This window comes from Syngnathus leptorhynchus, chromosome 20 (genome assembly GCF_054491065.1).
Source record: "Syngnathus leptorhynchus isolate UIUO chromosome 20, UIUO_Slep, whole genome shotgun sequence".
Classification (NCBI taxonomy): Eukaryota; Metazoa; Chordata; class Actinopteri; order Syngnathiformes; family Syngnathidae; genus Syngnathus; species Syngnathus leptorhynchus.
The window spans coordinates 3,154,128-3,179,895 of record NC_141214.1 but is presented as its reverse complement, the minus strand read 5'-3'; the positions used below and the strand labels follow the sequence as shown (position 1 = coordinate 3,179,895).

At 42.7% G+C, this 25,768-nt stretch overlaps 7 protein-coding genes across 13 annotated transcripts; 3 read left to right on the top strand and 4 right to left on the bottom strand.

Moving 5' to 3' along the window:
- Positions 1–10: 10 nt before the first annotated feature.
- usf2 (upstream transcription factor 2, c-fos interacting) lies at positions 11–3,923 on the bottom strand. Its single transcript, XM_085900816.1, has 11 exons — positions 3,871–3,923; positions 3,119–3,162; positions 2,884–2,990; positions 2,691–2,798; positions 2,353–2,515; positions 2,168–2,255; positions 1,856–1,900; positions 1,364–1,422; positions 1,206–1,297; positions 1,001–1,129; positions 11–921 (listed from the first exon to the last, which is right to left on the bottom strand). The coding sequence occupies exons 1-11, from the start codon at positions 3,906–3,908 to the stop codon at positions 832–834; spliced, it is 963 nt and encodes a 320-aa protein (XP_085756942.1). The 5' UTR covers positions 3,909–3,923; the 3' UTR covers positions 11–831.
- Positions 3,769–8,925, top strand: LOC147040887 (lamin-A-like). Of its 2 annotated transcripts, none has more exons than XM_085900814.1 (13): positions 3,769–5,216; positions 5,356–5,711; positions 6,280–6,436; positions 6,509–6,634; positions 6,710–6,880; positions 6,943–7,068; positions 7,145–7,365; positions 7,447–7,720; positions 7,783–7,890; positions 7,963–8,082; positions 8,145–8,201; positions 8,342–8,539; positions 8,613–8,925. In XM_085900814.1, exons 2-13 carry the CDS (start codon positions 5,374–5,376, stop codon positions 8,646–8,648), a joined length of 1,932 nt encoding a protein of 643 aa, XP_085756940.1. In that variant the 5' UTR covers positions 3,769–5,216; positions 5,356–5,373; the 3' UTR covers positions 8,649–8,925. The 2 variants fall into 2 exon arrangements, with proteins under 2 accessions (XP_085756940.1, XP_085756939.1); XM_085900813.1 differs by having other exon boundaries at positions 3,770–5,216; positions 8,339–8,539.
- Positions 8,926–9,070: 145 nt separating this feature from the next.
- Positions 9,071–10,719, top strand: naxe (NAD(P)HX epimerase). Of its 2 annotated transcripts, none has more exons than XM_085900888.1 (7): positions 9,071–9,219; positions 9,350–9,529; positions 9,598–9,706; positions 9,780–9,890; positions 9,978–10,088; positions 10,151–10,298; positions 10,377–10,719. In XM_085900888.1, exons 2-7 carry the CDS (start codon positions 9,360–9,362, stop codon positions 10,574–10,576), a joined length of 849 nt encoding a protein of 282 aa, XP_085757014.1. In that variant the 5' UTR covers positions 9,071–9,219; positions 9,350–9,359; the 3' UTR covers positions 10,577–10,719. The 2 variants fall into 2 exon arrangements, with proteins under 2 accessions (XP_085757014.1, XP_085757015.1); XM_085900889.1 differs by having other exon boundaries at positions 9,078–9,150.
- A 69-nt stretch (positions 10,720–10,788) lies between these two features.
- On the bottom strand, positions 10,789–12,813 carry LOC147040885 (sodium channel regulatory subunit beta-1-like). The gene is made up of 6 exons (XM_085900905.1): positions 12,065–12,813; positions 11,820–11,986; positions 11,485–11,722; positions 11,261–11,402; positions 11,108–11,182; positions 10,789–11,029 (listed from the first exon to the last, which is right to left on the bottom strand). Exons 1-5 carry the CDS (start codon positions 12,111–12,113, stop codon positions 11,113–11,115), a joined length of 666 nt encoding a protein of 221 aa, XP_085757031.1. The 5' UTR covers positions 12,114–12,813; the 3' UTR covers positions 10,789–11,029; positions 11,108–11,112.
- Positions 12,814–13,433: 620 nt separating this feature from the next.
- Positions 13,434–16,812, bottom strand: LOC147040884 (sodium channel regulatory subunit beta-1-like). Its single transcript, XM_085901134.1, has 6 exons — positions 15,946–16,812; positions 15,684–15,850; positions 15,272–15,509; positions 15,042–15,183; positions 14,889–14,963; positions 13,434–14,790 (listed from the first exon to the last, which is right to left on the bottom strand). The coding sequence occupies exons 1-5, from the start codon at positions 15,992–15,994 to the stop codon at positions 14,894–14,896; spliced, it is 666 nt and encodes a 221-aa protein (XP_085757260.1). The 5' UTR covers positions 15,995–16,812; the 3' UTR covers positions 13,434–14,790; positions 14,889–14,893.
- Positions 16,813–17,073: 261 nt separating this feature from the next.
- On the top strand, positions 17,074–20,711 carry zbtb22a (zinc finger and BTB domain containing 22a). Of its 3 annotated transcripts, XM_085901123.1 has the most exons (5): positions 17,474–17,834; positions 18,043–18,258; positions 18,333–18,609; positions 18,673–19,035; positions 19,197–20,711. In XM_085901123.1, the coding sequence occupies exons 1-5, from the start codon at positions 17,709–17,711 to the stop codon at positions 20,246–20,248; spliced, it is 2,034 nt and encodes a 677-aa protein (XP_085757249.1). In that variant the 5' UTR covers positions 17,474–17,708; the 3' UTR covers positions 20,249–20,711. The 3 variants fall into 3 exon arrangements, with proteins under 3 accessions (XP_085757250.1, XP_085757249.1, XP_085757251.1); XM_085901124.1 differs by lacking the exon at positions 17,474–17,834 and adding an exon at positions 17,074–17,457 and having other exon boundaries at positions 18,333–19,035; XM_085901125.1 differs by lacking the exon at positions 17,474–17,834 and adding an exon at positions 17,856–17,962 and having other exon boundaries at positions 18,333–19,035.
- A 264-nt stretch (positions 20,712–20,975) lies between these two features.
- LOC147040882 (myelin basic protein-like) lies at positions 20,976–25,768 on the bottom strand. Of its 3 annotated transcripts, XM_085901136.1 has the most exons (6): positions 24,422–24,691; positions 24,147–24,242; positions 23,898–23,924; positions 23,667–23,687; positions 22,292–22,375; positions 20,976–21,802 (listed from the first exon to the last, which is right to left on the bottom strand). In XM_085901136.1, exons 1-6 carry the CDS (start codon positions 24,524–24,526, stop codon positions 21,752–21,754), a joined length of 384 nt encoding a protein of 127 aa, XP_085757262.1. In that variant the 5' UTR covers positions 24,527–24,691; the 3' UTR covers positions 20,976–21,751. The 3 variants fall into 3 exon arrangements, with proteins under 3 accessions (XP_085757262.1, XP_085757261.1, XP_085757263.1); XM_085901135.1 differs by lacking the exons at positions 23,667–23,687; positions 24,422–24,691 and adding an exon at positions 25,576–25,768; XM_085901137.1 differs by lacking the exon at positions 23,667–23,687.

Genomic DNA, 25,768 nt, shown 5'->3' with positions numbered 1-25,768 from the left:
CCAAATACCATTTCATTCATGCTCATTGTTTATTGCCTTCAATTAGCCGCATAGGTCCCAAACATTTCTGCCTAATTGATTAGTGGGGGAGCAACACAAACAAAAATGCCCGAGGCCAAAAAGAGGCAGGTCTCTAGATGAGCCCTCACATTCATTAACCTTAGTGACACAAAGGAAACTAAACTAAACCTACCTTATGTGATGCACAATAAAATGGATCTGTTCATAGCACCCGGAAATAAAACAAAAAAAAAAAAGGATTCAAAAAATAAAATCTATCGGTAAAATCTGGAAACCAGATGCCAGTGCACTTACCCCAATTACCTGAGCTAGATGTCTTGTGCTAAAATAAAAAAACCAACACCATCAAAACTATTTTACTGATCAACTGCCTTAAAAGAATAATTAAGTTTGCTGTCTGTGGACAAAGTTTATAAATTAAAAGAACAAGTAAGTGGTACTTCCTATTCATTTGGTAGCTCAATAAACAAACAGATCATACACCAAAAAGGGGTGAGGAGTTAGGAGATGTGGCAGGATTATAAATTACAGTAAAATAAAGCTTTGTGCAAGTGTGGTGGAACGCCGAGGTCGTTCTCCTTGAAGCAGAGGTGGTGGGGTCACTGGGCTATTCAGCAAATGTCAGCCAATGGCCAGCAGCATATGGAGGGAGACATTGTCTATCAGTGGTCCTTCCACTGGCCCATTTTGTGTTCAATGGGATCGAGATAGAAGTAATCACCCACGGTTATTCCTTTCCTGTATAGTTCAGGTGAGTGGGGGGAAAAAAACGCATGTTTACGACTCGACGGGGGGTGTCCAGTTCGTTTATCACTGGGCTGTCGAGTCTCCGTTGAGTTCTACGCCGTGCTGCTGTAGCTGGGCTCGAAGCAGCGCGTTGTCGCTCTTGAGTTCCTCCAGCTAGAAAGTGACAAGGCAGAGAGGACCGTTCGGAATACGGAGCCGAGAGTAGATGCGATTTTTGGACGTTTTTCTGAACCTGTTGTCGAAGCAGTTCGTTGTCCAGCTCGATTCGCTCCACTTCTTTGCAGCTCTCCTGCAATCGTTGGTTATTCTGACGCAGCTCTCTGATGTAATCGCAAGCTTTGGACAAGATGCCTCCTTTACTCTTTGGGGATAATAAGGCAAAAATGAGTCAGATGGAAATGTTAATCATATGCAATAAGTTTTTGCATAAGACTTACAGCTCCAGTTCTATTGTCTATGTTACAGTCAGGGATGATTTTTGAAAGTGTGACGATCCAGTTGTTAATCTTGTCTCTTCTTCTTCTCTCCACTGAAAGAAGGGGAGGGAATTGTTCATGAAGTTATTACGATGTACGAAAAAAAATTATTTCCCTACCCTCATTGTGTTGCGCTCTTCTTCTTTCATCCCTTGGTGCTCGTGGGCCGTCCACCTTCCTGTAAGGACACACATTTTTCTTGTGGCTCCGGTTTTATCCCAAGCAAAATTAACTCCAGCTAATTCTAAAAGTACATTTATACCTAAGTTAATTTTAGGAGAGATTTTCTTCCCCCCCCCCATCAGTCAGGCAAAATGATTACATTCTGGTAGCCTTTGAGACCACCGGCCACACTTCTTTTCAAGACCAAACTTTTTTGTGTGGAAAATATATTATTTACATTCATGCCAAGAAAATAAAGGACCCGCAAAGCAGGAGTTGAAATCAAACTGCAGGGGTGAACCGAAAATGACGTTTACGCTAAGCACCTCATGGACAAACACATCACACCTCACAGTATTGTGTTGATTTGTAAACAACGGGGGGTGACACTGAGGGGGGGGGGGGGGGGGGGGTCGCAGCATTGCTTCGAATGTGAAAGTTCTCCTCACCAGTTTGTGCTGCCATGCTGCAACATCTCGCTTTCACCAACGTCTCTGGGGATGGCAGGTAAGTAGGACACAGTGTGGTTTTCAGATTTTTGATCATTTGGTAATCAATGCTATTGTTCCGCTGTTGCTGTTTTGTAAATTGATTTTTCACAAACCACTTTTGGATTTTATTTTTATTTTTTTGGAACAAAATAAAACTTTGTGGGGAGTTTGATTGAAATCATTTTGAAATGTAAGATTCAGAACGGCTTTGTGTAGAAGAGGGAGTTGGATTTTCTTTTTTTTTCATGTAAAGTGGCATCGTGTACTCACCCTGGGTAAGTGTGTGCGCGCGGTGCGATGGTCCGCTGAGTTGCCGACTGCAGCACATCAGGTGGGGTCATCATTACGTAGAACTGACCTGGACACAAACAATAAAAGGTTCATTTTATGATTATTATTACACTATATATTTGGGTCTGTTTGAAGACCATCGAATTGAAAGCATGTAAACAAACCTGCCCCCTGTGTAATTGTGGGTTCAGAGGTGGTTTGCACCGACACGGCTGTGGCTGTCCCGTCGCTGACAGCGGCGGCGGGAAAGTAGGCGAAACGTGTCTCTCCTCCCACCGTCTCCCCGACAGGACTGCCCCCGTTACTGAAAGGGTTCTGGATTACAGCCTGGATGGTAAACAATGAAGGAATGAATCCATCAAAAAAAATTCATTCAATCACTGAGCCCTGTTGAAATCACAACTGAGTGAACATCTTGTGTTTTTCTTTCTTCTTTAAATCAAATGAAAATGTTGCCGATGTAAATTCACAGTCATATTTCCTTTTACTGTTGTTCACGCACCTGAGGCGCTCCTGCAAAAGCTGCGGCGGAGACGACGCTAACAGCAGCAGTGGCGTCGGAGGACGTATCAATGTTGTCGTCTGTCACCTGGACAACACGATAGGTCACCTTGAGAGAGAGCAGAAACACACAAACAGCGTTGGAATCATACTAGAAAGAAAAACAACACCCAATTGAATCATATAGTCTTTACCTGCCCGCCACTATTGTCTGTGCGAAACTGGTACTGGACATTGTGGTCAGCGAACGCAGCCTGTTGGACAGCAGAAATGGTCCCAGCTGACTGATCCTCTACTTCACCTGTAAATAAAGCAAACCAAAATTGGGCACATATGAGTCACTTAAGTATTGCATGTCCATATATGTCACATCATAGAAAATATTAGAAATATAAATATTCTAGAAGCAGCTTGAAATAAATAGCATACCTTCCTGTAACTGCTCAATGTCGTCGGATTCCTGTTTGTCGTGACTGCAAAAAAAAAAGTGAAAGAGAAAAAGTTGTTTTCTCCAAAGAATAACGTAAAACTCGAAACTAGCTTCAATAGCTACAAATAAAAGTTGATCAAAGCTTGTTGCGGGTGAGCGGCGCCACCGTGTGGTCACATAAGCAAACTACATGTTAAGATAAAAAATAAAGTACAGCGCTGCACTGCACTATGGTGCAATAAAATTAAGTAAAATAAAACAAATGTAACTTAAAATATCAAACCTGAAGACATGATAAAGGCTAAATAAACCCAAACGTTGAGTTCACTGGCTGAAGTTCGAACTGGTACGTCTTCTTGAAATGACCTTAATACCTCCAAAACTATGCTAGTTCTGACCTATTTAAGTACTTATAATCTCCCAAAACGTGCACCCGGTAAAGTTAAACGCAGTGCTGGCAAGAAAGAAAAAAAAAACATAAAACCATGCTTAAGTTGTTGCCTCGTTTTGGCGTCTTGCAGTAGCCGCAATGTTGCTAAATTCAAAAATAGGACAAAAAAAATGAATTCACTGATCGCTTGGGTGTATAAATGAAACATCACCGAAGAATAAAATAGTCGTAAAACAACTCTGATACAAAACAAGTCAAAGTAAGAGTGTCAAACAGCTTAAAGATATCAAGAAAAGCCTTTGCAAAGAGTCTAAACTATGGCGGCCTTGCTCGGACGGAGCCTCGCGGGCCGAACCTTACCTCGCCGAGCTGTCCACACTCTGCTCCAGCATATCCATGAAGGCTCGGTCAGCGTGGGAACGAGCGATGGCAACAACACGGATCCGCCGAGATGGAGGTTTGTGATCACGGGGACAAACACACGGGTCATGTGAGGCAGACAGGCCAGGACACGTGAGGCGGCGAGCGGCCACGGGAGCTAAAATGGAGGCTTCCGCTTCGTCTCCACGGTTGCTTGTGTATGCGTGCGGCCAAAACCTCGCTTGTTATCGAGCCGACACGACACCGATACGCCTGATATTGGACGGGACCTTTATCACAACTTTTCGGCTGTTCAAGTTTTTTGAAAAGGCGTTGTTTGTGTAGGTTTTTTAATGCGATTCCTGTTTTTGCGACACTGAGCCGCCGCAAAGTAGCTTTATGTGCTTAATAAAACAAGGAGTGGACTTTTTGGGGGGGTAATATTTATCTTTAATATAATGTGTGTATGCCTACGAGATTATTACTTGTATTTTATTTTGTCCCCTGGGTAACACATGGGGATTAATTTTACCATCAAAATTGTCTAATACCTCTCTCTTTTGCCAAATATTTGACATTACTACAAGTGGAAGGCTGCGATCCACCACGGGTTTTCCCTCAGACCATACGTCATAAACCCAGATGACGTCACTGTTTCACTTGAAAGCATTTAAAAAATTCAAAGGCAAAGCAGAAAACAAAAGTCTTTTACTAAGGACAATAATTTGGCGCGGTAACAAACAAAATATTTAAAGGTATTTAAACCCTGCAGTTTCTTCTGTTTGCATAAATCTAACAATTCAGGAATTAGTAGACCAGTGAATAACTTGCAGTGATTGCCTCAAAAGGTCGTGCACAAACTAGGTGCATCCCTCATTGCAGCTCTGCTTAACTTCGAGAAAAATAGTGGTTAAATTGCCCACTCGGTGACAGTAAAAATGCTTTTTGAAAGATTGCTCTGAAATGATTGAACAAAACATGTAATTGATGTAATTGAATGTTTGAAAGGAACGTCTACTGATTTGTGCCTTAAACCCCAACTACCATTTTTGGGCCAGATGCAGAAATTGGATATTTAAAAAAAAAATCCTAAGGAACTCCAATCACAAGGAATAGCTTACAGAGGGTGACTCATTTGTTCAGACCGCAAACCAGAAAGAGATGGCGAGGAACAACCACCCCGAGAGACTGCCAAACCTTTTAGGCCAACCTCTTTCCTCTCCACCCCTCCCACCTCATTCTTTCCTATGGGCACTTGGATATATTCATTCAGTATACACATAGCAACAGACTGAACGGACCTGCATCCGTTGCAAAGTTTCACTTCTTTGAACTATTGCAAAAGGGTGAGTTTTTTTTTTTTTTTTATGTGTGTATTTACAAAGGAACCTTTGTTTGACTTTGAAGAAACCTCTATGAAGTTTCTTTGATAAGTGCATGTGGCATTTGGTGTAATGCATGTACACTTGGTCTTTACTGGATCAGCAGAAGCAAGCTCGAGAGATGGCGACCCCAAAAAACACTCCTCGAGGTGCAAACAACGCCCTCTCCCCCAACCGCATCACACGTCTCCAGGAGAAGAAAGATCTCAGCAACCTCAACGACCGTCTGGCCGTTTACATCGACAAGGTCCGTTCCCTGGAGGTGGAGAACGCCGGCTTGCGTTTGCGCATCACTGAGTCCGAAACGGAGGTGTCCCGGGAGTTGACGGGCCTGAAGGCGGCTTACGAGACGGAGCTGGCGGATGCCCGTAAGACTCTGGACTCGGTGGCCAAAGAGCGTGCACGTCTGCAGCTGGAGGTGGGCAAGCTGAGGGAGGAATTCAAGGAGCTGAAAGCAAGGTGAGGCCCGGCCATTATATCAAAAAATATGCCAATAACAAAATGGAAACTGGATATTATATACATTTTGCTGACATAATTGCTTAGCTGCTGGGGCCACACCCCAAGGAAAATCCTCCTCGTGACTAATTGCCGCTCAACATTGGACTTCCATCCCATAGTCGCACATCAATGGCCTGATGACTAAGTTCTTCCCCGTCCCCCCCCCCTTCCTCCTCCCCCTCCACATCCTTCAGAGTAATGACACACTCACGATACGTGGCAGCGGTTCTTGTCCTCTTCCATAAATATTGTCTTGATGGCTCCAGTGTGTTTGGCACAGACAGGCCGTTGCCACGGTAGCATCGCAACCAAACACCAAAAGCTGTGGTTTGTGGAGAAGACTGGAAACATTGTAGCTCCAAAGTCATGTGGAAACATAAAAGTAGATCCCCGTCCGCCCCCTCCGAGAAAATTCTTCCTTAAAATAGCACGTTTGACTGCGTCGAGGGTTTCCATGAGGTCTCGCCCCATTAATTGTCCATTCATTTTCCATATTCCCAGTTGATGTGGATATCTGTCATCTCAGGAACACGAAAAAAGAATCCGATCTGGCAGGAGCGCTGCAGAGGCTCAAAGACTTGGAGGCCTTGCTTAACTCCAAGGACGCGTCTTTGACTACGGCGTTAGGAGAAAAGCGAAGCCTCGAGGCAGAAAACCGAGATCTGAAGACGCAGGTTGCCAAGGTGAATCAAATCACATTTAAATGACTGCGTTGTGACGATCGTGTTGAAGTTGTTACCGTGTTGCGCCTTTAGCTCGACACCAGCTTGGGAGATGCCCGAAAGCAGCTGCAGGATGAGATGCTCAGGAGGGTGGATGGAGAGAATCGCATTCAAACCCTCAAAGAGGAGCTGGAGTTTCAAAAGAACCTGCATTCCGAGGTCAGACGCGGTTATATCATCACTATCGCTTGTTTCGTGAAAATAAAGCTGAGTCATTCTCAACGTCTCACGCAGGAGTTGCGCGAGGTCAAACGCCGGCACGAGTCTCGCATGGTGGAGTTGGACAACGGCCGCCAGGAAGATTTTGAAAGCAAACTGGCCGACGCCTTGGTGGAGATGCGAAGCCAGCATGAGCTTCAAATTAAACTCTACAAGGAGGAGATAGAGAAGACCTACAACTCCAAGGTAAACATTGCGATTGCTAGGAAATACTCTTCTTTACCTTCTACTATGCCTGTCGGGTTCAGCTGGAAGGCGCTCGCCAGTCAGCCGACCGAAGCAGCCATCTGGTGGGCGCGGCGCACGAGGAACTCCAGCAGACCCGGATCCGACTGGAGTCGGTTTCATCTCAATTAAGCCAGCTTCAAAAACAGGTAGCCATTTATCACTTGGACCTTAGAATCTGTCTCAGCTGCAAAAGGTTAAAAGAAACGTCTTTGTTGACACTAGCTCGCAGCCCGTGATGCAAAAGTGAAAGATCTGGAGGAGGCTCTGTCTAGAGAGAGGGACACCATGCGTCGCCTCCTCGGGGAGAAAGACCGAGAAATGGCCGACATCAGGCAACGGATGCAGCAGCAGCTGGATGAGTATCAGGAGCTAATGGATGTCAAGCTAGCGCTGGATATGGAGATAAGTGCCTACAGGAAGTTGCTTGAAGGCGAGGAGGAGAGGTTTGTGTGTGCAGCTTACAAACATGACGCAATTTTATGACTGTGATGGCAACCAATGTCTGTCTTCACGTTTGTCCGCAGACTGCGCCTTTCCCCGAGTCCACCGCCGACAAGGATGGCAGGAAGTCGCTCCTCGAACACGTCGGTTCATTCCCGATCTTTCAACTGCAGCGCTCACAACTCCAGCGGGAAGAGGAAGCGTCCCACCGACACGGACAGCGAAGCTTCGAGCTTCGCCGGAAGCGCTGTGGCTCGTACCCGTATCACCCAGCAGGCCTCTGCTAGCGGGCGGGTCACCGTGGATGAGGTGGACCAGGATGGCAAATATGTCCGACTCAGCAATAAAGCAGATGAGGTCAGTGATCTCACATCATCCTAAATTTGCACATTTTTCTAACCTGTTGTGATCAATTTCAGGATCAGAATTTAGGCAACTGGCAGGTGAAGCGCCAGGTTGGATCTTCTGCTCCCATCGCATTCAAGTTTCCCGCAAAGTTCATCTTGAAGGGCGGACAGAGGGTCACGGTAATCAATCTTATCTGGAAGATCTCAGATACGAGGTGGTCATTGTTTCAATGAGCTTTACATGCTGATCAGATCTGGGCGGCTGGCGCTGGGGGAAACCACAATCCTCCCTCTGATCTAGTCTGGAAGACACAGGCCAACTGGGGCACCGGAGACCAGTTCCAGACTACCTTGATCAACGCTAACGGAGAGGTGACACATCTTACAAACGACAAACAGCAATTTTTCTCTTTTGACCTCCCTTTTTCTTCCAGGAAATGGCGATGAGGAAAGTCAGTCGCACAAATTTGGAAGATGATGATGACGATATGGTAACATTCTAAAAATATTATATAACAATACAATGAAATGGGAATTTTTAAAACGCAATTATGACCATAGTTGCGTTTTTTTTTTTTTTTGTGTTGGTCAATAATTTGAAAAACGTCAGAGTTTGTTGTCTCCGTAGCAGGTAGCTCACAGCACCTGCGGGGACAGCGAGTACAATCTTCGTAGTCGTACAGTTATGTGCGGCTCCTGCGGCTTCTCCCCGGACAAGCCCAACAACTGCAGCTCCGTGTCTCCGGCTTCCCGCTCCTTCCGTACTGGTGGCATCTCAGAGGGTTTGCTGCCTCATTCCTATGTGTTCAGTAATAGCACACCTCGCAAGGTGAGACCACTAAAAAGGAAATAGACAAAAGTGATGCAAACATAATGTTCCTGTTTTTATTTTATTTTTTCAGAGTGGAATCCGAACTGAGACCTGTCCAATAATGTGAGGCCCTGGATCTTTTGGTCTTCATGATAATCAATTTATATATTTAGGATCTTTTATACATATATAATTTTTTACGACCTGCTTATGGTTAGCCACCAGGCAATAAAATATGAACTATAGTTTCATATTGAATTTGAATTTCAACAAATTACAATGATACACAGACTTTTTATATAAGGTAGTTTAGTGACTTTTCTCACAGCTTTTTTGAATAAAATCTGCTACAACCTGTTGTAAAATTTTTTTTGATTGAAATAAAGCTGTTCTTCTTGAAAGTGTATTGAATTCATCTTTCTTTTTGTGTTATACAAAAATTGCATTGATTTATATTGATTTCTCTCAGCTCTTAACAACGGGACTCTAGACTTTTATATTGAAATTTGAACCACTGTAACCTTTTACTTTTATTTTGAAACGTAAGTACTGTTTTTGTTCCGGGTCCCCATACCCGGAAGTAAGTCATATCCACGGAAGCCTGACAGATATTTGGGTGTTGTCTTTTTGTAAGTTGTGTTATTACATGGCATTTAACCAAAATCTTGCATTCTTAACGGAAATTTGGCGTGCATTTGGTGAGTGTTACTATTTTTTTTAAAATAACCTCTGGTTGTCGTCAAGGATTCAACACATGCTAACAAACAATTAGCCATAACTACAAATTGCATGAAGAAGCTGGATCACATTTGCTGTTTACCATTGCAGGACCATCTGAATGCTGAGTGTGCGGACTCTTTTTGGCATCGGCTTTCTGGTGACCTCACGGGCCGCAGCAGTTTTTGCTCAAACGGGAAAATGCCCACTTTCACCTTCAGCTAACAACCACCAGAACTGTTACAATAGCAGACAAGCTTCCATCATGGCCCAGAGCATTAAGTACCTTGGGTGTGTATTATCAATGAAATTGAAACTAACGTCCTCCAGTTTTGTTCTTACTTTTACTTTTTCTGCAGACAAGAGGAAGCCCAGCACATTGATGAGGAGCTCTTCAGTGAGTACGGCTTCAGTGTGGACCAGCTGATGGAGCTCGCAGGGCTCAGTTGTGCTACTGCCATCACAAGGGTGAACCACCATGTCCTTTTCCTTCCAGAATGCTCATAATGTGAATCTAACCATCTCACGATTTCCATCGAAGGCATATCCACTGAGTTCCTTGGTCAAGCCCAAACCCACAGTGCTGGTTATATGCGGACCCGGTAACAACGGAGGAGACGGCCTGGTCTGTGCCAGACATCTTAAACTATTTGTAAGTGTCGCCATGTTTGATTTTTGAAAAAGCCATCTTTACAACCAGTACAGAAGTTTCCTTCGTGACTTTTTCATCTTCTCTCAGGGTTACGAACCCTCCATCCTGTATCCAAAGAGGCCCAACAAACCACTGTTTCAGGGTCTGACCACCCAGTGCCAGAAAATGGAGATCCCATTTCTTACAGAGATGCCCGAGGTTTGTTGTAACAGTCGAACTTTACCGTGTTCAAATGTGAACTTTTTTAATTGTTTTGTTAGGCCCCTGTGATTGACGAGGCTTTCAACCTGGCGATCGATGCCATCTTCGGCTTCAGTTTTAAGGGGGCGGTGCGAGAGCCTTTCGGTTCCATCATCGATGTCCTGAAGAAGACCACTGTGCCAATTGCTAGCATCGACATCCCTTCAGGTTCCTTACGTAGCATTTTGCTCATCACTGCTTCCAAGTGTGTTTACGTAACTCTTGGATTGATTCTTTCCTTTCCAGGTTGGGATGTGGAGCAGGGGAGCGTCGACGGATTACAGCCCGACACGCTCATCTCACTGACCGCTCCTAAAAACTCTGCCACCCTTTTCAAGGGACGCCATCACTTCCTTGGAGGCCGCTTTGTGCCGCCAGCCTTGGAGAAGAAATACCAGCTCAACCTGCCCCGCTACCCCGAAACTGACTGTGTGTTAAAATTATAAGATTTACAAAGACATTTCTTTTGGTTCCTGAAATGGTTCATGTGATTCGAACATGCTTTAACCGTTTTAGAATGCAATAAAGAAAATACTTCATTCAAAGATTCAATATTCTAATTAGCCACAGAAAACGATTAAATCATGACTTGGCTCCACATTCTGTTTTTTTATAAATAACACACGTTAATTTTTTATTTTTATTTTATTTCAGTCATTAGGAGGAGGTGAATTAGTAAAAAGCTTTCTTCAACCTCAACAGTCTTACAGGCAGTGTTACGCATGTCATATAAATATACAGAATGTCAACATAATATTTTTACGGCGACTACAGCTTATGCTAATGAATGCATAATGAACTAGAGATGAGGATGCAGTCTGTTCCCCTACTCCAAGTTGGTTTCATGCAGTTAGCGGGGCGGCGTTCAGGAGCGATGACATCATCCAAAAAAGGCGAGCCTGGGGGTAAATATAGAATTGATTATTGGATTCCATGACCAAAAATATGACGGTGACTTGTAATAACTTTGAACCAACCTTTGCTATTCTCCAACCTGCACATCTGCGCAGTTATCTTTACTTTCCGAGGCTATCGCTAAATATTCAGCATTCCTGGAACAAAATAAGTTATTAAGATCACATTGCTAACAATTTAAAACAACCTGTTCATATGTTACGAAATATACATACGCGGCTTCTCTTAACGCTTCTTCCCCGGCCGCTGATATTTTCCTGTAGCAGTATATCATCTCGATGAGGAGCCACACTTGCAGGCCAATGATGGTCACGTACATCATGACTTCAGACACGATGGAAGCTGTACCTCTGGTGGCTGTGCACAAGAAAAGTGACATCACAAATGCCAAACTTGACAAAACTCTTTGGAAGCAAAAAAAAGTTGAATTGCATCTTACCTTTCGCCACCACATTAAGGTGGACCACTTTGCTGATAATGGTGGTGTTCTCATAGTTGTCGTAGGTGAGGATGCGATTGAAGAAGCAACGGTATGTCCCCGTGTCGTTGAAGGTGACGTTGAGAATATATATGGACGCGTCTTGGATGTCAGTGCTCTTCTTGCTTCCGTTCCAATCCAGACGGTCCATGAAGATTTCATTCTCGATCACGGGGCCCATCTCATTGTAGGTGTAGATCTAAGAACACAGATCATAAATCCACTTTAGGACAAGCTGTGTGTGTTTGATTGACCTAATTTTTTTTGCTGATTTTAAATATGATTGATCTCATCACCTGCATAAAGTCGACCTCTCCTCTGGGCTTGAAGTACCATTCAACAGTGGCGGTAGCTTTGACTTCACTCCTCATCTTACAGGAGATGCAGCCTAGCTTGAAGCCTTTGCCCGCCACCGCCTCTGTGTCCGAGTCTACCTCCGCACACGCCCCATCGCACTGGCGCACTGTTTGCAGCGCAACGATACACATCCATGACATAATTCTTTAAAGCCCCACAACAGAAAAAAAAAAGGGAAACTCACCAAGCAATGTGCAGGAGAGGAGAAGGAGCAGAATGTGATTTGCAGTCATGTCACTGGACTGGAGATTTGTTTTGCAATGAGGTGGCCCCAAAAGTTAGAAAAGTACTTTTTCACACTTAGTTTACTTTTGTTTTTCGTTTGGGAGTTTTTAATCAATAGCGATAATGCTTAGTCGTCGGAATGCTGCAGATTTTAAAATGTGTAGGTCAACAAAGCGCAGCCTAGGATCATAAATAAATCAAGAAGTAGCTACGGATGCTTTGTAATGTGCAAAACAAGACGCTAAAATGTGCTTCTAATACTCCAATAGAAATATATTTCTTCTTTGGCTCAAATCAACAATTTCTTGTGGATTATATTATTCATGACCAGAAATGATTGCTGCTGGCGGACGATTTTGACTGTGTTTTAATCCAAAAATTTCATTGATGGATTGCTTCTGTTTTTAAGAATAAAATAATTTAAAAGAAAAAACAAAGCAATTTATGTGAGCGCTCACAGAACGTGTTCCCTTTCGAATTCGATGATCTTTTCCCTGAGGTTTTTAAAATGGGATGCACAGAGAGATCGTTTCACCTGCTTGGGAATACATGCAATTATCTCCAATGGTTTCAAATAACACAAGTTATACATCAATCGGGTTTCGCAACGTGCGTAATATGAGTGAATCTACATTAAACGTACATACAAGCACGTATGATATTAATGTGCAAGCCAATTAATAACCACTTCACAAGAACCAGCGGTAAATGACCCCCCCCCCCCCCCCAAATAAGAATTTGCAAATATTTAATCTAAATTTGATCGCCTACTGTGGTCAATTTAGAGGCCTCCTTCGCTAGAAAATATGGTCCTCTCCCGCACAATGGCAGCAGCTCGTGGAAAACCAGGAATTTCAGCTAATCACTCCTTATGTATATAAAAAAAAAAAAAAAAATCTTTGGTCGCGCTCGCATCGCAGACCAACCTGCAAAGGCGCAACCAAATCCAGGAAAAATAATTAAGGATTGCTTCCTGTGCTCCGTGTAAGTGTGTTTTTGCTGCGCCACAGCAGCGCGTCTGCCTCTCAATTGACAGGATGCCACTGATGCAGTGCGGTAAAACGGCCTATGCACTTAAAAGATGTCGCAGTGTAATCCACCACTCCTTTATTTGCTTGAACAGCTTAAAAACGTGTTATTATTTGTTTATCTTTCGTGCAATTCAATCAGCACCGAAGAAATAAAGATAAATAATAGTCATAGATAAATAAAAAGAAAGATGTACTGTCTCTTTAAGAAATTTGCATTTGGGCGGGGTGGGCCAATGGCTGCCGTCTGTCAATCACGGTTACCCAAATAAAATAAAATAAAACAGAACGAAACGGCACTTTAATCAAATTAAAATAACAATTACTGGTGTTTTATAGCATTGTTGATACTGTTGTTGCAATTGTCTGCAGCCTCCATTTCCTAAAAATAAATAAACAAATGCATATCCAAATAAGACCAATTAGTTCCATTTTACAAAAACAAAAGATTTGAAGATGCTTATGTTTCAGTTGTTAGCATAGCTCACAGTTTCAGGGTTGTAACTTGGTCACATATTCCAAAAACATGCAATTTAGGTTCGTTATTTTTTTTTGGGGCATACATTTATGTAGTTTCTCCCAAAGTGTGTTCATGGCATTTAATTATTGCATGGAAAAGGGAAAACACTGCGTAATGTGAGTGTCACTAATCTTTATTAATCTCTGGTCTTTAAAGGTTTGATTCATGCTAACTGTTAGCAGTTTACATAAAGTGCACACCCTTCTAATAAGATAAAATTGGATCTGTTGAAACTTTGGTTCATCGTGTGATTATTCGCCGTAATAATTTGTTAAATAAGGAGTGGATGGAATTTTTCTGGACAGTGATTCACAAAATATGAAAAAAACCAAAAACCTCTGTGTAGGTTTCACAAAGAGCACTTGAAGTCACTTTCTCCAGTTTAAGACTGACTTGAATGAGTTTTGCAGACTGGAGGAGCACATCAAGAAGAAAGTATGAAGGGTGTAGCCTCTGGCATGGTTCCGCTGTCAAGGGTCCTTTTCATTGGAACCGAGATGATAGTGGTGTGAATGTTCCACAATGAAGGCGTGTCCACTGAGCTGCTTGGTGAAGGCCAAACCCACAGTGCTGGTGATATGTTCAACGGAGGTGACAATGGAGATGACCATCTGGTCTGTGCCAGGCATTTTAAACTATCGAAAGTGTCCTGTGCTTGCATTCTTTGTGGGAGCCATCTTTCCAACTCCAAAGGATGCATCCCCTAATAAAGTCTTTATGGTCCCTCAGAGTTAGTTACAAGCCCTCCATTTTGTACCCAAAGAGTTTTTTTGGGGTCTGACCACCCAGAGAATGGAGACCCCCTTTCCTACTGAGATGCCTGAGTTAGTCACAGCTTTATCTATTCAAGTCAAGATTTTGTTTTTGTTTTTTTTAAACCTCAGAGTGCCACAGGCTCCCGCAGTTTTGCAAATTAAATAATGGCTCGTTAATGCATAATAAGTATCTCGTACATGTGCAGTTTGTGTATGTTGCTAACTATTTTTACAGTGTTGGATTCTTAATCGAGGTCAATATCAAAGAAAGAAAAAAGGATCAAACAGAGGACTTAAGATGACGATAGTTTCTCCTCCGCAAGTTGTTATCATGCAGTTAATAGGATGTATAGGAGGGAAGTTTGTAGTCCAAAATGGAAGCCTGAAAATGGAAACAGAATAGAATCCATGACACAGTTTTGACTAAATCCAAATCGAATGGTACAATACAATGTATAAAGTATAAAACAAATGTGATACCTTGGCTATTCTCCAACTTGTGCCCCTGCACAGTTGTCTTTACTTTCCGAGGCTATCGCTAAATATTCAGCATTCCTGGAACAAAATAAGTTATTAAGATCACATTCCTAACAATTTAAAACAACCTGTTCATATGTGATGAAATATACATACGCGGCTTCTCTTAACGCTTCTTCCCCGGCCGCTGATATTTTCCTGTAGCAGTATATCATCTCGATGAGGAGCCACACTTGCAGGCCGATGATGGTCACGTACATCATGACTTCAGACACGATGGAGGCTGTACCTCTGGTGGCTGCGCACAAAAACGAAACATCAACATCATTTGTGAATATTTCTTTTCATCACGACTTGGATCCCAAATGCACATTTGAGTGCCATACCCTTTTCCACCACTGTGAGGTAAACCACTTTGCTGACCACGGTGGTGTACTCGTAGTTCTCGTAGTTGAGGATACGGTTGAAGAAGCAGCGGTATGTCCCCGTGTCATTGAGTGTGACATTGAGAATATATATGGACGCGTCTTGGATGTCATTGCTCCTCTTGCTCCCGTTCCAATCAAGACGATCCAGGAAGTGTTCGTTTTCAATCGTGGGGCCCATCTCAGTGTAGGTGTAGATCTGAGGATGCAATCTCCAGTGAGTGCCCAGTATTTTTCCAGCATGTTATCAAACAGCAAATAGAGGAAAGCACACAAGGTCAACCTTACTTGTGTGTCAAAGATATTGACATGGAACAAACACTGCAGCCCTCTCTAAATAAATACATCTCAACAATGGCAGGTGTTCCCTCACCTGCACAAAGTCCACCTCTCCTTTGGCCTTGAAGTACCATTCAACAGTGGCCGTGGCTTTCACTTCACTCCTCCTCTTGCACGAGAGGCAGCCCAGTTTGAAGCCTCGGCCCACCACTGCCTGTGTGTCCGACTCCGGCTCCGCACATGCCCCATCGCATCGGTACACTATTTACATAATATGACAATAGACTCCAATTATAACCACATTGAGGTTGTGTAAGGGTTTACGACAACAAAAATGAAGCCAGGGAGAAACTCACCATATGATGTGCAGGAGAGGAAAAGGAGAAGTATGTGAATAGAAGCCATGTTAGAGATTGTAGCTTTTTTATTGGAACAAAGGGTCCCAAAAGGTTTTTTTTAATCTATTTACGGATTGATGATTATCGATTTAATTTACGAATACTGCATATTTTAAAGAAAGGTAAGTCAATAAAGTGCATCCGAGCAACTCTACAGTACATGCATTGTAATGTGCAAAATGTTTTCCCCTACGCGCCTCTTTAAAAGAAGATACATGAAATATATATATTTTGGCTCAAGTCAACCGTTTCCTGCTGATTAAAGTGTTAAATGCGAAAAATTATTGCTGTAGACAATATTAGCTGTGCTTTTATTTACAATAAAAGTAGCACGTGTAACATTCTAATTCATGTGATGACTCACAGTGCCCTCCGGTATTTCACCTTGAGATTCTATAACCTTTTCCCTGAGGTTGTTAAAATACGATTTGACATCGTTACACCAGTTTGGAAATGAATGCGATTATCTCTGATTATCAAATAACAAGACATTAAAATATTTGTTTGAGTGACATGCCACCAACTGACAATACATTGCGTAGTCTACATCAATGTGAATTCTACGACTTTACAGATATATCATCTGGTTTGCACGAACCTCCATCATCTAAAAGATATTCATCTAAATCCGATCGCCTACTAATTTAAAAGTCTCCTCCGGAGAAAAATAGGACGTCCTCTCCCAATGATGCAAATGGTAGAATTTCAGCTATCTAATGTGCCCTTGCACCGAAGAAATAATTCCCGATCGCGCTGACATTGCAGATCAACTAAATCCATCATCCATTAGAGGAAAGAAAAAGCCCCAACAGATGTGTCCTTGTTGCAATCACAGTGCCTTATGCTGCGCCACAGTTGATGCTGCAGATGTACTGCGGTAAAACGACCGACGCACGTCAATGACAGCAGCTTTTTTTTTATTCCCCTCCCCATTCTTTTCATCAGCCTCGCTTCATTAAAAACACCTATCATCTCATTTTTTTGTGTGAGCATAATTAATTCCATAACATAAAAAAGAAATATAGCACTAGTAGTATAAAACATGCATATTAAAGTGTCCTGTCTCTTTAAATCCCTTCCGGCTGTATTCGGTGACCCGATAGCGCCATCTTGTGTCAGTCTTTAAATATCATATTATGTTGGTCTTCTATTATCGCTAAAACATTTGGGGTAAATATGTCATGGTGATTTTTAGGTTGGTTACCATGGAAGAAAAGGGACTAAAGAACTTTCCACGTTTCCGAATGACATTGGCGCGTTCAGACGGTTAGCTATAGCATCAGTGCTCCAGCGTCGGAAACAACAGAGGAGCTGCTGTTAACGCTTGCTTCTTTATATTATATTTTACGTGAACATTACACACACAAAAATACACTTTACACTGGATTCCCCTTATTGCTAAGTCTTTTAGACATGCCGGAAGACAATACGTATTCCAAATAAAAAGCACGGCGCAAAGATTGCGTACAGGTGAGTGAAATGCTAGCTAACTAGTTTGATAGCAACTCGCTGGGGTTTATGCTAATTAAGTAATTTTTTAAACTGAGTAACACGCCATGGCACAGACTGTTAGACAACTAATGTTTTGGTGCTTATAGAATAACGAACAGTGTCGACCGCAGTACAGTAGAGACAGTGCTTTTTATAAAACAGTTAGCTCAGCGTGCTTGTGGCAGTGCGCACACATTATTGTGGATGTTCATATAAACTGACCCAAAAAGATGTGTTACCATTATGCGTCTCACCTACATGTGATTTTTTTTTTCCACATCCGACTCTATTTCGAAGATTCGGGACGTAAAAGTGGCCCGTGTATAAGATTGTTAGGGAGTCCCCGTTTTACGACGGTACAGACATACGACGTTTTGAAGGTTACGCATTGAATGAATCGTATTGCGCAGAAGGATAACAATATGTATTATGTGGCACAGTAAGGGACAATGTTGGATTTAGGATCTCCTACATATATGTAAATGTAATGTGATTAGAAACATTGATTATCAGTGAGTATCTCGAATCTCATGAACATATCTGACTTTATGTTTTCATCAATAGTGTGGGACTATGGATCCGAGCTCCAGTGCTTCTACTGTTCCAGCAGCTTTGACTGTGCAAGTGTGTTTCCCTTCTGTCCGTGCTGCTGTTCTGGACAATCTGAATCACCAACGAGAAGAGGGCCGGCTGTGTGACCTCTCCATCCACGTGCAAGGCAAAGTGTTTAGGGCCCACCGCTGTGTGCTCGCTGCATCCTCACCTTACTTCCATGACCAGGTGATCCTGACTACATTTGTGTGTGATACAGTTTCCCTTTATTTCATTTTGTAATGCATTTTCTTTGTGTTTAGGTGTTACTGAAGAACGTGACAACAGTTTCCCTTCCGTCAGTCATGGACCCAGTAGCGTTTGAGAGCGTGCTAAGTTCAGCGTACACAGGCCAGCTGAGCATTGTTCAGGATGACATTGTCAACTACGTCACCGTAGCCAGCTTCCTCCAGATGTGGCACATCGTCGACAAATGCACCGAGATCCTAAAAAGACCTCGGCCGTCGGCAGAAATAACCGCAGCGGACGCGGTTCATACCGGCGGCGCATCGAGACAGCAGTCACCGAGCAGCACTGACTGTTTGTATCTCGAGAGAGAGGTGAGGAGGAAAGAGGCTAAACCTGACGCCTTGCCTCCTTTAGCTACTTGGAGACGCCCGCAGCAATTTTCAAGATGGGGGAGCTCACGGCCAGCGCAGCACTTGGCCGACTCCCAGCTGGATGCCTTCCCATACGCAGAGAACGTTTACATCTGCTGCGAAGAGACTTGCGATGGCAAAAGTGGCCATTTTGCCCACGGTAGTCCCAGTGCAGAAATACTGAAGCAGAAACTCCGGTGTCAGCCTCGAGGAGCTTTGCAGAGTGTTGACAGACAGAATGAAAAGAATACTAGCGGTGAGGACGGTGAAACACCGCAGAGGAAGAAGAATGAGAAACGTGAGCTTGAGGCTGATGAAGGAATTGGAGAAGAGGCAGTGGAGAAGAAGGAGGGATTTGCACAAATGGGTCAGTCCGATAAGACAAATAACACATTTTTCTTTTTTTTTGAAAACATTGGTGTTCAAAAAGCTAGCTAGCAAAGCTATAATGTATTAAAATCTATTAGTGTGATAGAAATTTGCATTTTCATTGAAAGACTTTCTAACATTCGTTCTTCACTTTTCCAGGAGACTTGCAGCCCACGTTAGTCGAGAATGACGAGTCAAGACGAGCCACGGTCAAGGTGAGTTTGGCGGGCGTGCGAGATAAAGCGCAGATGTTATCCAGTGTCCCGCCGTGCCCGAAAGCCGAAAGCCCTTTGGGAGAACCCTGCGCCGTTTTAGCCCGAGTACAGTGGCAAACGGGTCCCTGGTCTCATCAAGAGTCCAGACCACAGGAGGGGGAGATGGTCGGTAAAGCCGAGGAGGGTTTTCAATGTCAAACAGAGGGTAAATTTAACTCGGACACTTATGATGAAATCGAAGACGGGACGGGTCAGGTTTCCCAGAGGCCTCTGGTGCCTGCGTCGCCCGACTTCACCATGGCTGCCTCGGATGGAGGCTGGCCCCCCGCCGGCATCGCGCCGAGCGGTTCTTTGTTAACCCTCTCCTCCGGTCGTCATTTGCCCCCCATTTCCGCCAATCTGCCGCCACCCACGTCGCCCCCGACGCCGTCGTCGTCGTCATCCTCGGTAACCATGGCGAGCGCTCCCTACTCGGGTAAAGTCCACTTTTGCCACTGCGGCAAAGCTTTTACGCTGAAGAGCATGCGCGACCGTCACGTGAAAATGCAGCACCTCAACCTGCGTCCGTTCGGCTGCCCCGTCTGCAACAAGACCTTCAAGATGAAACATCATCTCACCAAGCACCTGAAGACCCACGGAGGACTGCGGCCGTACGAGTGCGGCGTGTGCGGGAAGAAGGTCATCTGGAGAGACAGCTTCCTGAGGCACCAGGCCAGATGCGAGAGGATCGCTTCGTCCGATAACAACGCGGGCTCGGCTCGGGCCGACATGGACAACGGCTACGGTTACGCATATGACGCCGGTGATGCTTTCCTGTCCATGGGAGGACAAGTGAAAGTGGAGGAGGCGGATTTCCACGGGGAAATGGAGGATGGGATGAGTGGGTTGCTGGGAAGCGTGTCCGGCATTGTGGACGAACTAAGAACTCAACATTTGGACACTAGTGGTCATGTTTACAAAGAGGAGGCGGGAGAGAGCTTTGGGGAAACAAAGTAGTTTTAAATTGGATCTACAATTAAAAACTTTGTTTCATACGATAATGTAAATGATCATTGCCAACCGTTATTTATGAAAACATTCTTTTACAGTGGCATAAAATGTTCACTCTCTGGGCACTTCGTTAGGTACACCTTCACAGTATAGTTCCAATACCGTGGTATGAAATACCAAGGTGAAAGAGCGCCTGGTCGTACTTTATTTAGCCAAAAGACAATCTTTTCATTTACCCTTTGTGTTTTTCTATGGGCTCTCATTATATTGTGCCTAATGTTGTGACCTGTTGAGTGTGTAAAAGATTGCTCATTACCTATTACAGTATCCTCTTTTTCTTAATTGTAGAATTACACTTTACCGTGCCTTTGCATTAGAACTATTTAGTGTCATGTTTTTGTGTGATATTCTGTAGACGGAGTCGTTCGGAGCTCCTAATTCTTTGCAGAGATTAAAAAAATTCCTCTGAGTGTTGTTATGTCCTCTATTGTTGCTCAATAATTGTGTTCAAATATGGATTGTTTGAAAGGTCACAACACCGCCACGCCTATGCTATTCGTTAGCCTGTCTATGGGGTTTTCTGTGATATGTTAGCATTAAGCTAGCAGACTTTAAGGCATCATTATGTGGTTTGGTTGTGAAGTGACTTCATTGCCGGCGTACAGTTTTCATATCCGATTTAAACAATGTATAAATGCAAGAGTGTCAAAACAACAGACAGTTGTAAGACTGAACAACATTTAATATAATGCAATTTAGTATATATGAGCAAAGGCAAAACTAAAGTTGTGTTTATATTTTAGTTTATAAATGAGTGTTAATTTCTAACCGTGACCCGTTAGCACATAGAACATCTCAAAATGATAATATTCACAAGAAAGACTAAACAAATGACTTTCTGATCACTAAACTCCGACGTGTTGTTTTCTTCCACCTAAAACCTTTGAGTCACTTGCAAAACGGACTATCGTATCGACAAACCTTTCTTTTTTGACGCAAACCACACAAACGTTACGTCCTCCAATGTAATAAATAGTATGCATACCACCAAATAATTTGGGATTAGTCAGTGCAATTTAAAAGGGCACGTTCACTCCATCAATTAATCTGTACACGATTAATCATTGAAGTGTAACAGTTACAATTCTAAAGGTTGAAAAATATTTTGTAGAAAGCTGTGAGGCACACAAAGCATCACTTGTAAAAAAAAAAAAAAGCCAGACAACACAAGACAGAAATAGAAAAACATTTACCAAAATTAGCACCATCGGACAGGGATATTTTTACAATGAGATACAAACTCAAAGCTTGAACGGACTTTTTAAACACTTGGCCAGCTAAATAAGGACTTGGATGAGACCATCTCCATCTGTGGAGAGTGGACACAGAAATCCAATGTTAGTGTGTTAATTTTTTTTGAGTTGTGAATCTGCCGCGTCTCCATGTGTTGATCCCCCATCATCCTGTCCCATCTGCTTAGACTTTTTGCTTTGGGCCTTAGGGGAGAGCTCAGAAGATGGTGCTCCAGCGTTTGGGGGGTGGACGGGACTTGGTTTCACCCTGGGGGACAAGAAGGTGTAAATCTTGACTTTGAATCACCAAATTATTGCTTGCGAAGAACATTTTTCATTTTAAAGACCCTGTAAAGTGAATTTAGAGATTTTCTGTGGTGTGTCAATTTCAGAAGACTTCTTTCCACTTTACAGGGGCTTTGAATTTACAGTCAAACATGCTATGAAATTTAGATGTCAAAATTGTTCACGTTTAGTAGGATTCATCCAAATAGAGCAAAAGAAGTGGGTGACGACGCATTAGATTGATGAATGTATTTAAAAAAAAATAATAATAATGAGGCAATTATGATGACATGACTCGCCAGCAAATCATATTTATCAATTTGCTACTCACTGATTTTGGATGAGAGCGTCACTGGTGTAAACACAGATTGAATGAATAGCTTTTATGAGGTTCTTCACTTTTCGGGATATTATTATTGAATGCAGAAGGGCTTTAAAAAGGCTATTGTCAGTGGGGTCGGGTTTTTCTCACCAGGTTGAAGAGTCGGGACAGTGTGCTTTGCTCCCTGCGTCGTCTGACGGGCGACTTTGTGCTCTCTGCACGTGGTGACGAAACCTAAAAAAACGTGTAAACTCAGCTCTCCTAATTCCTAACAAAAATTATTTTTTGGAACATCTATACCAAGTTTCTTCTTTTATTCTTTTGGTACATAGAGTTGGCCTTTCATTTGTGGGATGATGAAACTGAACTAAAGAGCATCAGCCTGATTAATCATAATAATAATAATAATAATAATAATAAAAAGAAGTAATTGACTGTTCCCATAAAGGTAATAACATGCTCACAGTGAGACAACAGCAACCTACAAGGAGAAAGAAAATGACCGAAGCCAAGGCAAGGGAGTCAGTCAGTGTCACATCACAAGTACAAGATGACATTTGACAAACAGGATGCAGATGGAGAGATGAGTCCTCTGAAGTGAAAGAGAGGTGTGAAATTATTTTGAACAAAAAAGAAGAAGAAGAAAAAACACAAGATGTAGGACAGCCCGACCCTAAAAAGAAAATGTTTACCGGTTGTGGTTCATAAAGAGCTGTGCTGTTTCAAATTCACCCACAAGTAGAGTGTCACTCTGGGTTGAAAGCAAACAAGGGGAAATTCAAATTGCAATTGGAGCATAATCATAAATAAGACAGAACTGTGTTAGTTTTAATGGCGAGTCGATACAATATACTGTGTTGGAAATTGCATCTCCACAGTTTATTTATTTAAAAAGAAAATCTGATTATGGGGTCAAAATCTTTCCTTAAAGTCTGCTAGCTTAATGCTAAGATTCAATGCAAAGCACTAAAGACGGTTGTGTTGCAGTATTGTATTTTTTTAAAAGCAATGGATATTTGAACACTATGTACAAAATTGTATTGTCATTTAGTTTTTTGTTTTTTTAATGACCTTGATTTATATTTTGTTGTTGTAATTCACAGTGTTTCATTATTAGTTTTAATTATTTTATAATATTGGACCCATTTGTCTGTATCACACTGCCCTCTAGTGGCAAAAGCTTAAACACAAGGAAAAGAAAAAAAAAGTCAAAAAATGTTTAATTTCTTTATATCCTATTCAATTAATTCGTTACATTAGATTACATTTTATAAAGCACAATTTTATAGTTTAATACTTTTAGACCAAGGCACTAAAAGTCTTTCTTATTTCTAAGAAGTGAAGCAAGTAAAAAAATAAATGCAGTTGTAGCGAGAAAAGGAGTTAAGTGACCAAAACTGTTTGGATGTTAGCAACATTGTGCAAACAAAGCATGCATGATAAAACAAAAACAAAAACCAACACTCACTCACAAGCATGCGTACATAAAGTAAAGTTAATTTCCAAAAATACTATGTTGACATACCAAGCCAAAGAATTCCCTCCACTGCAAAAAGAAAACATTATGAGGAGATGGCAATGTGTGACAATCCTTTCTCTGATGAGGCTCCCATTCACTAGGATTAGTTTCAAAACAAAAGCGTGAGTGATTTTCTTTTGCTGCCCGATCCTCTTTTTTTGGTTCTCTGAAAAGGCGAAGCGAACAAAAACACTAAAAATCCGATGATCAATCAAACACAACAAATATTACGCTTACCTTCGATTTAGGACGAGGTGAGGAAACCTGAGAAGAGACCAGAAAGTAAGTAAAAGACCAACGCTTCAAAAATAAAAATGAGGGGATTAAAGTAGGGATTTTACATTTGTTGTCCAACTCAGAATAGATTGGCATGATTATTTCATTTCTTAAATACATGGTGTTCCTCAGGGATGCCTTGTTTGCCCACTAGCATTATCATTTTGAATATTTCTATTATTTTAGCCCTTCAATAAGAAATAAACATACAATGCTGCGGAAGAACTGGACCACAGCATTTTCATTGGTCTTGCGGCGGGCAGAGGACTGCTGGGGTGATGCGGCCAGGTGACCCCGGAATGACCCCTAAGGGGGACAAGAATGGTTATGCATAAATAAAGAGCAAGAATCTTTATGCATTGCAAACATGACAATATCAGCAGACTATAAAATACATATTTGCTTAATTTATTGAGACGTCAAGCAAGAGCTGCTTAGATAATGTGGTCCCCTTTGACAAGCCCTTTAAATGCATTACTGCCCACCTTGCTTCTTTTCTTTTTGTCCCCTCCAAAGATCTTGCTCAAAGAATCCATGAGTCCCGGGTTCTTCTTCTTCCTGCCAAGCCCTGAGGTGCTCGCCGTAGCCATGAAAGTAGCGCTGAGCCCGGGTGGGATTCTTCTTCTTCAAAAGTCTCGATAGCCCTCGAAGGTCCAAAGACTATGGGCGTGCTGCTTGTTTGTTTGATGCTCTTGAAGGTGTTGCCCGAACGGTCCAATTGCACCATGGGACATTAGACATTGGGGTGGGTGAGGTCCATCCCTGGCATGCTTCCAAGCATTCTTTGGAGCAACAGTTGGCTGTGTCAGTCGCTGCCGCCCTCCGTATGGGTCGGGCCATTGTTCCTCCAGCATCTGCCTTAGGCCGTCTTCGGGGTCAACAAGGAACATCTAATCGGCCTCATTTGTCTTATTGGTGAAAAGGATTGGGTTTGCATGACGAGATCTTGCAACCCATTTATCCATTTTTTTTTTATAGTGCTAGTCCTCATTGGGGGTCACAGGTGAGCTGGGGCCTATCCCGGCTGAATTGGATAAAGTGGTGTACCCTGGACTGGCCGCCAGCCAATCACAGGAGATGTAAACAAATTAGTAGCCCACGGGCGTGTTGCATTTAAAACATCGGATGGAAATAATAGTATGATCATGAAAAACGTGCATTTTATTTTGTTTCTCGCGATGCTCTTGGCTAGCAAGTGTTCAGGCTGGCAGACAAAGCCATCGTTGTTGCCGGGGTCAGTCGACCCGGGGTTACACCCAAGCAACGTTGGAATATTAATATTTTTGAACAGATGGCTTTTTGTGTTTGTGAGGCCTCCTTTTTGCTATTTTGGAAAACAACTCTTTGAGTTAGGACACACAAATGTGGCGGCAGATAAATATTACAGTTGAGCAGGCTGTTATTTTACATCTAATTTTAGACATACAAAAGTTTGTGTTTGTTCAAAAATAATGGCATATTAAATGGTATTCATAATATTTTAGGAAATAAACATCAGATGCTCCCCCTCCCCTCTATAGAGACTCACTTCAAAAAGATTGCTGCTGAGTTTCTAGTGCAAACATTGCAAGTGGGGTTAGCCATGTTTGTTCACTCATGTCACACAGTACACAGTCCTCCTTGTTTGGGTCCCACTGACCTGATAGAGGCAGGGTGCAGGAATGCCCAGAGTGGGTTGTACCACATACTGCTCGTGTCCTCCAGCGCTCAACAGAGACTCGGATTTGTTCCCGGGACAGGAAGGTGGAGGAGGAGGAGGAGCGACGAGAGGGGGGGGACAATGGTGTCCATGCAAGACATCTGTGGGACATACTCACGGCAGATAGCTTTGA

Coding starts and splice junctions, on each gene's coding strand:
- LOC147040884 (XM_085901134.1), bottom strand. CDS start 15,994: ATGGCTTCTATTCACATACTTCTCCTTTTCCTCTCCTGCACATCATAT. Junction 15,510..15,683: donor GAGAGGTGGACTTTGTGCAG/GTGAGGGAACAC, acceptor TTGCATCCTCAG/ATCTACACCTACACTGAGAT. Junction 15,184..15,271: donor CCTCACAGTGGTGGAAAAGG/GTATGGCACTCA, acceptor TTTTGTGCGCAG/CCACCAGAGGTACAGCCTCC.
- LOC147040887 (XM_085900813.1), top strand. CDS start 5,374: ATGGCGACCCCAAAAAACACTCCTCGAGGTGCAAACAACGCCCTCTCC. Junction 7,069..7,144: donor TAAGCCAGCTTCAAAAACAG/GTAGCCATTTAT, acceptor TGTTGACACTAG/CTCGCAGCCCGTGATGCAAA. Junction 7,366..7,446: donor CTTGAAGGCGAGGAGGAGAG/GTTTGTGTGTGC, acceptor GTTTGTCCGCAG/ACTGCGCCTTTCCCCGAGTC.
- LOC147040885 (XM_085900905.1), bottom strand. CDS start 12,113: ATGACTGCAAATCACATTCTGCTCCTTCTCCTCTCCTGCACATTGCTT. Junction 11,723..11,819: donor GAGAGGTCGACTTTATGCAG/GTGATGAGATCA, acceptor CTGTGTTCTTAG/ATCTACACCTACAATGAGAT. Junction 11,403..11,484: donor CCTTAATGTGGTGGCGAAAG/GTAAGATGCAAT, acceptor TCTTGTGCACAG/CCACCAGAGGTACAGCTTCC.
- LOC147040882 (XM_085901135.1), bottom strand. CDS start 25,622: ATGTGGTACAACCCACTCTGGGCATTCCTGCACCCTGCCTCTATCAG. Junction 23,925..24,146: donor TCCAGTTCTTCCGCAGCATT/GTATGTTTATTT, acceptor GTCTCTTCTCAG/GTTTCCTCACCTCGTCCTAA. Junction 22,376..23,897: donor CACCTCGTCCTAAATCGAAG/GTAAGCGTAATA, acceptor ACGTTTTTTTAG/GTTTCGTCACCACGTGCAGA.
- zbtb22a (XM_085901123.1), top strand. CDS start 17,709: ATGTGTTACCATTATGCGTCTCACCTACATGTGATTTTTTTTTTCCAC. Junction 18,259..18,332: donor CACCTTACTTCCATGACCAG/GTGATCCTGACT, acceptor CTTTGTGTTTAG/GTGTTACTGAAGAACGTGAC. Junction 18,610..18,672: donor GTCACCGAGCAGCACTGACT/GTTTGTATCTCG, acceptor TGCCTCCTTTAG/CTACTTGGAGACGCCCGCAG.
- usf2 (XM_085900816.1), bottom strand. CDS start 3,908: ATGGATATGCTGGAGCAGAGTGTGGACAGCTCGGCGAG. Junction 2,256..2,352: donor CACAATTACACAGGGGGCAG/GTTTGTTTACAT, acceptor GTTTGTGTCCAG/GTCAGTTCTACGTAATGATG. Junction 1,298..1,363: donor AAGAGCGCAACACAATGAGG/GTAGGGAAATAA, acceptor CCCTTCTTTCAG/TGGAGAGAAGAAGAAGAGAC.
- naxe (XM_085900888.1), top strand. CDS start 9,360: ATGCTGAGTGTGCGGACTCTTTTTGGCATCGGCTTTCTGGTGACCTCA. Junction 9,891..9,977: donor CCAGACATCTTAAACTATTT/GTAAGTGTCGCC, acceptor ATCTTCTCTCAG/GGTTACGAACCCTCCATCCT. Junction 10,089..10,150: donor TTCTTACAGAGATGCCCGAG/GTTTGTTGTAAC, acceptor TTGTTTTGTTAG/GCCCCTGTGATTGACGAGGC.